At 37.6% G+C, this 9,052-nt stretch overlaps 1 protein-coding gene across 1 annotated transcript in view; it reads left to right on the top strand.

The window, feature by feature from the left end:
* The first annotated feature begins 569 nt into the window (after positions 1-569).
* The window catches only part of nt5e (5'-nucleotidase, ecto (CD73)), a 36,674-nt gene continuing 28,191 nt past the window's right edge, over positions 570-9,052 (top strand). Inside the window, exons 1-4 of the mRNA XM_053484202.1 lie at positions 570-975; positions 4,612-4,831; positions 6,069-6,257; positions 7,418-7,615. Of these exons, the coding sequence (XP_053340177.1) occupies positions 640-975; positions 4,612-4,831; positions 6,069-6,257; positions 7,418-7,615 (943 nt within the window). The 5' untranslated portion in view covers positions 570-639. The remainder of the gene's footprint in view (positions 976-4,611; positions 4,832-6,068; positions 6,258-7,417; positions 7,616-9,052) is intronic.

The following is a 9,052-nucleotide window of genomic DNA, read 5'->3' as shown; positions in this document are numbered from 1 at the left end:
AATGTATATTTTATATGTTATATAAAGACTATTTGATTATTTATTGAGGCACACCAATTTTATTGTTTAATGTGCCTAAATAAAAATTAAGGATTGTAAAAGTATCTCTTAATTTCTTTCTTTATCCCACACTCTCTCCCTCTTTTATCTCTCTTTTTCTCTCTCTCTCTCTCTCTCTCTCTATTTATCTTTCACTTTCTCTTATACTCAAGATTCAAGATTCAAAGGTACTTTATTCATTGTCAAAATTATATTATTTACATTGGCATTGCCAAAAGCTTAGAAATAAGGCACAAAAAATAACAGAGGTAGATAGTAAACAAACAAACAAACAAACAAAAAAGCAGACTAGTATAGACATACTAATAATAAAGACATTTATATACAAAAAAGGAGTACAGACATTTAGTCAAAAAGAAAAAGTGAACATTATTAAAAAGGAAAAAAGCATATATTATTATTATTATTATATGTATATATGTTCTCACACTCTGTCTCTCTAATTCTCTCTCTCTCTCTCCCTCCGCCTACTCGCGCGCTACATTTAGTCTCGGCGTCGCGTGGTGTTACGCAGTGCGTTGCGCTCGTGCCTTGCTGGAGTCCTCACGCTCACACTCACAAACACACACACGCAACGGGATGCGCTACTCGACAGCGGCGCGCGCGCTGCTCCCTTTGCTGGTAGTGTGCGCGAGCTTGCGGCTCGCGGCGGCAGACTGGGAGCTGACGCTCTTGCACACCAACGACGTGCACGCGCGGGTCGAGGAGACCAACAAGGACTCGGGCAAGTGCACGAAGGGAGAGTGCTTCGCCGGTGTCGCGCGGCGTTCCACGAAGATCAAAGAGATCCGGAGCAAGGAGAAGAACGTGCTGCTGCTGGACGCAGGGGATCAGTTTCAGGGCACCGTCTGGTTCAACGTCTACAAAGGCGATGAGGCGGCGCACTTCATGAACAAACTCCAATACGATGCCATGGTAAGTGAATGCACGTGTGGGGGACAGTGCGCGCAGACAGCCTGCACAGCTGGTACTGACGTCAGTGCATTCCGTCAACATCTGGACACGTGCGGGGAACCCCTGCCTTATGCATGTTGATAGTTTTTGTTGTTTTTTAAACAAATCCTGTATAAAAACTTAGAAGATAAACAGTGAAGTTTGTCATTAGTTGAGTGTGTGTGTGTGAGAGGTGAAGCATCTGTTTCTCTGGCACGATGTGTACTTCTCAATCTACTGTTTATGAAGAACACTGCTGGAGTGTGGTCATGAGTGTATGTGGGTGTTGGTTGTATATATATGGTCGTCAAAACACAACTTTTACTGCTGTATCAGGGAATTAAAATAAGCACAGCCTTTAATTTTAATTACCTTAATAAAAATTAAATGACTGTGGTTGTGCTCCATTGCCAGTCAAAGGTGGATACATCATAAGAAGAAGGTGCATATTAACTTATAAAGTAGTGCAAATTAGGAAGATTATATATAAGTACTTAGTTGCAGTGAAGCAGTAACTTTTGAGAATCAGTTACATGTCACAGTAAAATGAAATTCAGATACAGTAGTATCAACATCGCAAGCATTTTTGATTTATGAGCATTTGTACGCATACAGTATGCACGCAATAATCTCCTCTCCTTTGAACAGTTAATGTTAAGATGTATCTGCTACCCATTCTCTGTAAAGCCGACATAACGGCTCTAATCTGAGATGCTCGTTGTTAATTGGTGATTTCTGAAGCTGGTAAATCTAAATGAGCTTTTTGGTCTTGCGTTCCTGGGATAGTCTTCATGAGAGCCAGTTTCATCATGGTGCTTGATGGGTATTGCAAATACTGTTCTTGCGGGAACTGTTCCAGGACAGTTTACATATGGCATTATGTAATGCCATATGTGTATTGCATAGTTTTAATAAATCACTAAACAAAAAACCAACAACATTGAGTCAATACATATATGAATACATATCACATGTCAAATTTGGATTTATTTTCCACATTCTAGAACAATATTAGATTTTTTTTTTATTAAGTAACAACAGCATTCAGTTGTCATTTTGACACAAAACCCATTAGGCACCATGATGAAACTGGCTCTCATGGAAGCAGGACCAAAACTTACTTCTGCTGCAGAGTACTTCATTTAGAGTCACCAGCCTCAGAAATCACCAATTAACAAACAGCACCTCAGATTAGAGGCGTTATGAAGGATTTACAGAGACTAAGTAGCAGATACATCTCAATATCAACTGTTCAAAGGAGATTATTGTGTAATTTAGAAATTGAATGCAAACCAAAAATGCATTCAAATACAGTGCAACCAGCAAGTTTTTATCCAGTTTCACACATTGCGTGAATACTGTCTGGATCTTATTTTACTATGATATACTTCTTAAAAGTAATTGCTTTGTTGGAACTGATTATTTACATGTCATTTTCCTAATTTGCACTAAAATATGCTCCTTCTTAGGGTATATCCAACTGGTAACTGAACCACAACCATAGTCATTTATTAAAATTTATTTATTAAAATTTAATTAATTAAAGTTAAAAACCGTGCTTGTTTTCATTTACTTATACAGCAGGAAAAGTTGTGTTTTGACATCTATATGTGTATATACTGTATATATACTGTAGGTATATGCTTATTGAAGTTTATTTAGCCGCAGAAAACACAAATTAATTAGTTACGAAGGCTTTACAGAGCATAAGTAGCACACATCTCAATATGAACTGTTTAAATGAGACCTCTTAATTACTTACAGAAATTAAATGCTTAATAGTGAGAATAAGTGCATTTCCATACATACAACGTTTGTTTCAAAGTGATGCAGATGAAGTGATTCACCCATCATGCCTAGTGCCTACTATACACGTCTATGCGAGCAGGGTTATGATCTGCGGATGCGTCAGGTCTACTGTAGGTTCAGCAATTGATGTGATTAATGTAATAAAAAACACATAAAAAAGTCAGCTGAGCGTACTAAATGAGTAGGTTTATCCATCAATGCGTTTTTCCTTCCCTTATGGCGTGGGCTCAAATTGTGAAGGAGTGGTTCAGGGAGCATGAGGTATTATTTTCCGACATGAATAGGCCACTGCAGTCAAGACCATAAGAAGGCTTAACGCAACTCTCACATCATCAATAAAAGATCTTGGAGAGAAATCAACGCAGCTCTGGATGGAAATAAATATTGTGTTATTGCATAAGCTTATCGAAACGATGTCATGGCTGTAATCAAAGCAAAAAGCGGTCCAATGAAATATTCACGTGAGTGTTTTTTTGGCCGCGCAGTGTACATTTATTATCATATTATAAACTAAAGCAGGTCGGCTCTGTGCAGCGCATTTGGGTGAAACACGCTCCCTTCACATCACACAAGAAACCAAGACCATGCCATTAAAAGCTGACCTTACAGACCATATATAATTTTAAATTGCTGTCTTCCTTTGTAGCACTGACACGGGACATAAATCTTGATACGCTCCAAGTGGGTCTTTGTGAAACTAGATATCCTGGACGTTTACCACCTTCCTGACTGGCTCAGAGTAACATATATTGTTAAGAAACCTCAACAAGAATGAAAAAATACAGCTTGTTATGTAACTGAGAACGTGCCACGCCCAAAATGTTTAAAAAAAAATCTTGCACTATGATAAACTTTAATGAGGTTTTTTCAGAAATGTCATATTTTCAGCCACTTCTTTATTGCTTATCTTTTCTGTTTGGAAAAAAATAACAATAAAACACTTGAGACCTCGAGTCATGAGATGGACCTCATCCAGAAACTTCTCATCTGAGGAAACGGTTACTAAGCCAATTGTTTTTGTGGACGTTTCCATAATCATTACCAGAAGAGGAACTTGCTCATGCTTGAGTCTTAGTGTTGTCTCTGTTGTTACGGGTGAAGACTTGGAAAATATCAGGGTTCTTATGAGCCAGTGGACCGGGTATGACCCCTATAAGTTTCTCCTTTCGTCGGCTAACCACCAGGGCCGTCATTATATTGGCCAAGTGCATTTTCGACTGGTGGTTTGGGAAACGGGTCGCGTGCAAACAGTAAAGTTCCTCCCATGCGGTTCACAGTTTTCCAATAGACGTTACCTAGAGTCGGAGGGACGTGTTGTCATGTTCCTGGAGTTAAGGCGTCCCGCAGAGTTTTGATGACGCCCCGACGTTTAGCAAAGCCTCTAATCCTTAGCGAGGCCTTTGAATAGCTGTAATAAGCGTGGAAGGTTTAGAGTTGGCCCTGCATTCATGGCTGTAATAAGCGTAAAAGGTTTGCAGGTGGACCTCAGCGATTTCCAGCCCCGGATCTATCTCTAAGAGCAGGTTGGGCACAGCTGCGTGTAGGTCTCGTGGGTTGCTGTTTTCGGATTATCTAGAGGTTTGTTTTTGTTGTTTGCGGAGGATAGTGACGTTAACACTTTGGAAGGTTTTTCTTTGAAACTTCAGATGTAATTTGGGGTTTCCATTCTGTTTCATAACCTTAAAATATATATGTGTTAGTGAAACTGTCTGTTCCAGGAATCATACAACAGGTTGGTTTTGGGAAGCAAAATGAGATGTGGGATTCACATGTATGACTCATGGATTTTCTCTCTACTTCATCCTCTAGGCTTTGGGAAACCACGAGTTTGACAATAGAGTGGAAGGTCTCATACCCTTCCTGCAGAAGGTGAAGTGTCCTGTACTCAGCGCTAACATCAAGGCGGTTGAGCCTGTTGCGTCAAATATTAGCGGATATTTTTCACCTTATAAAATCTTAAATGTAACCTCTGAGAAAGTGGGTATAGTGGGATACACTACCAAGGAGACTCCAGCTCTGTCATTGCCAGGTACGTTGATCTACCAACATGCTTGGTGCTATATTTATTGTTAGCTAAAAAAAAAGTAAAAAAAAAAAAAAAAAAAGTTAACTAAACTGGTCTTCGGTTTTAATTTATTTCATGTTATTGTGATTTATATAAAATGAGCTCCAGACAGACATGCAACGTCTGAAACTGGAGCAGCTTGTTCTGTATTTACAAGCATTTACGAGTCGTTTTGGTTTGCATTATATTTCTTAAATTAATGTAAAATCTGCAATAATGCCTTATTTTGTTTTACATTTTTAAAATGTTTTACACTCTTTTATCATTTGAGATGTTTTCTTATTTATTATTTCATTTCTTCCATAATACTTTACATTCATCCATAATTGTGATTTAGGTATTCACGAAGCTTCACTCGTTTATAACGCTTCAGATCACTCAATCATAATGCTTCACTGTGATTTACTCATTCGTAATGCTTTAATCACTTATACATAATGCTTTATTGTGATTTCCTGGTTCACAAGACTTTAATTGCCTTGTTCATAATGATTTAATGTGATTAACCCCTACATAATGCTTCATTGTGATTCAGTAGCTCATCATGCTCATAATGTCTTATGCTTCCCTCCTATATAATGCTTCTTTGTAATTCACTTGTTCATTGTGCTTTAAGAATTCACTCACTTATAGCACCATATTATGGATAACTTTTATACAACGTTCCAGGGATTAACCCATTCATAAATCTTTATTGTGATTCACTCATTTATAATGCTTTGATGTCCTTGTTTATTATGTTATATTGTTATACATTCATTCATAATGCTTCATTGGAATTTACTCAGGCATAATGCTTGAATGTGATTTACTCGTTCATAATGCTTTGACACGATTCATCTGTTCATAATGTTTGGATTCTTTTTTATAAAGCTTTGATGCACTTGTTATTGTAATTCGCTCATTCAGAATTCTTTTCCACTGATTTACTCTTCCATCATGCATTCCACTGATTCATTCAACTCATTTATGTTCAGTCACTTAGGGTCTGTCCATATCATTTGGATTGTAGAAAGTATAGTTAACACATCTATACTTGAATAGCTTTTATTTTTATTCACAATACTAAAGACTTTTTATTTCTCTATTTAGGAATTTATCTTAAAGATAGGATTAAATATAAAATGTGTTAACAATGATAAAAACGGAGCTCGCTTTATAAATCTTGGTTTAGTTTGAGTTTTTTTGATTTTGTTCCCAGGGCCGTACCTGCATTTTGAGGACGAGGTCGTAGCCGTGCAGCGGGAGGTAGACAAACTCATCGCTCTCGGCGTTAACAAGATCATCGCCCTCGGCCATTCTGGATTTGACACGGACAAAGAGATCGCCAAAAAGGTCCGTGGAGTGGACGTGGTGATTGGAGGACACACCAACACTTTTTTATACACAGGTAGATATTGATTTGTTTTTTCTCTCCATGTACGCATGTAAGTTTGCATATGTAAGGTTCGTTAAATCTGACATTAGTGATGGGTCATTTATGAACGATTGAAAAATTTTTTGAGTGATTCGTTTATTTTCTACTGGGCGCTTATGCGCAAATCGTCGCAAAACCTGGAAACAGAAATGAGTAGTTACATTTGAGTCTTTTGAAAACAAACTTGAACGGTTCTTATCGATTAGTCTTCAAGTCCTAATCGTTCGTTCTTTAGTCACGTGACTCCCATAGACGCTATGTAGTGCAATAGATTTAAAAGAATCAGACTAGAAGATATGAGAGGTGAGCTGCTCATTCTTTTCATCATAACATGTTCTTAACTGCGTTGTAATATTTTCATTACTGGAACTATAACCATGTTGGGGGTCTGTTTATTGAAAACGTAACATTTTATTTTATTTCTGATTAAAAGAACGAAATGAACTAAATGACTCAAAAAAAAAAAAGATTTGTTTATTTTGATGAACGAGATTCAAAGAACCGAGTCACTAAAATGATCCAAACTTCCCATCACTATCTGACATTAATATTATCGTGCAAATTATAAGCTCCTTGATAGTAGATTGTGTAGTCTTGTATCTTTTTCACATCTTTCAGCTTATAAATGACCTTTTCCGCAGTTTGAGTGAAATATTGCATGAATTTACTTCTTTATTCTGTGCTTTATCCAGGTCCTAGAGGCCTGACCCTCTGCATGCCGGGTTTTTGTCCTCAGTTCATTGCGAGGCATTCACATTTTCCAGCAACACAATCCAGTTATCTGATTCATTTCCTGATAATGCAGCGTTTGTCAGACTGTTCACTCTAGCCTAATTTCATCCACTTATTTGTATGAGAATAGATTTGTTGAAAAGCCAACCACTTGGCGTCCTTGAAAATGTTGGGAAAGTTCATGTCTTTTTCTGCCAGACATTTTTTAGCAAAAAGATTATCGCCTTGGTACCTCTGAGAGTTTAAAGTGCGTTTCACTTTAGTTTGAGAAAGTTTGTGAACCTTAATAGCACGCAAGTTTTTTTACTGTTTGTTGTGATAACTTATCTATATTCAATAAGAGTAAGCTGTTTCTCATTTGATTTGTGAAGAACATGACAGTGATGTCTGTGTGTGTATAGGGGCTCCCCCATCCAGCGAGGTTCCAGCAGGACCCTACCCATTAATGGTACAGTCCGATGATGGTCGCAAAGTGCCAGTGGTCCAGGCGTACGCCTTTGGGAAATACCTTGGCTATCTCAAAGTGACTTTCGATTCTGCTGGAAACGTGATAAAAGCGGAAGGAAATCCAATCCTCCTAAATAGCAGCGTAACCGAAGGTGAGTGCCCGTGGACGGAAGAAGCTTTTACAGATACACAAGGCTTATATTAGTCAGTGTTTGTCGTTCCCATTTTAAAAAAAATATGCAGTGATAAGGTAAAAGTGTACTTGTTGTGCGAGATGGAGAAGATGTACAACAAATGATTTTTTCCCATTTCAAGTGTAGACATACTGTATATACTTTTATGTTCGTTTAAAAATGGAAAGATACTAGAAATAGGCTTGTAGTCCACCAGAGTTCCAGAAATCAGAAACCAGAAGCCAGCGGGAAGTGAAAGTGTTTAGCATTTGAAGGAGAAGAGTTCAGAAGACGGTCAAGTGCTGATTTAGGGTACAACGTGCTAAAACTAGAGACTCCTTCCATCCCTCTTCCTAAAAAAAAGTTTCCAAACAGAAAATCTTATCAGCAATTCACAATGTTAAGACTGTATTTTGTTGATTTAAAATGACACAGGGAAACAGTTATTTGATGATTTATCTTTAACATGTTTTCAAAAGCAAAAATGTCTTCACCACTGCATATAAGACTCCTGAACGGAACCTTGTCTTGCTGTGCAATGATTGGAATCTGCAGACAGTGCATTCTAGCTTGCTGAAGCAATGAAAACCTCCTTATATATAGTATTGTGAATGTCTTAAAGGGGAAAAAGTCCCCTCTTTTATTTATATTTTCCCTCCGAAGAGCCTCGCTTACTTGAATTAGATTTAGTTTTGTGCATTTTTTGTCCCTAATTTTTTCGTTCAGTCCCTGTACCTGAGCAGTTTCAGAGGAATGTTTTTTGTTCGTTAAGCCACACAGTGACCTACGAATCATTCCAGCCATCATAAAAACCATCTAGTTTAAGGCATGAGCTAGTCAGAACAGGTGCAGATGATGACAGATGATCATGCCGGTGATTAAAATACAGTAAGTGCCCTACATATAAACGTGTTCCGTTCTGAGAGCTCGTTCGTAAGTCAAATTTGTTCATAAGTCCAACAAATTGTCTAGGTACTAGGATACTAACACAACTAGGAAACTATACACATTATTTTACAGTACAGAGAATCGAGTCAAGTAATCAGTTTAACTGCACTGGATACTTTGCACTGGACTATGTTTATTAGTTAATATTGGGTAGAAACCCTTTACGCAGGAATAGTTTCTTATGTTACTTGGCGCATGAGTTGATCAAACACACCTTTTAATTTAACTACAAATTAAAGATGTGCTGCTTGATCAACCCATTTCATTGGTTTTCTGATTGACTCTTTTGCACAAAATAGACTTTACTGATGATTAGTAATAATGAATAGTTGTTTATCTTCATTGTTATCAATCATCAGTAAAGTCTATTTCATGCAAAAGAGTCAGTTAGAAAACAAATAAAAAGGGTTGATCAAATGGCACACCTTTAACTTGTAGTAAAATTAAAGGTGTGTTGTTTGATCAGCT

Source organism: Clarias gariepinus, chromosome 2, assembly GCF_024256425.1.
Source record: "Clarias gariepinus isolate MV-2021 ecotype Netherlands chromosome 2, CGAR_prim_01v2, whole genome shotgun sequence".
In the NCBI taxonomy this organism is placed as follows: domain Eukaryota; kingdom Metazoa; phylum Chordata; class Actinopteri; order Siluriformes; family Clariidae; genus Clarias; species Clarias gariepinus.
Note: the sequence above shows the minus strand (reverse complement) of the source record. Positions and strands in the feature narration are given on the sequence as shown.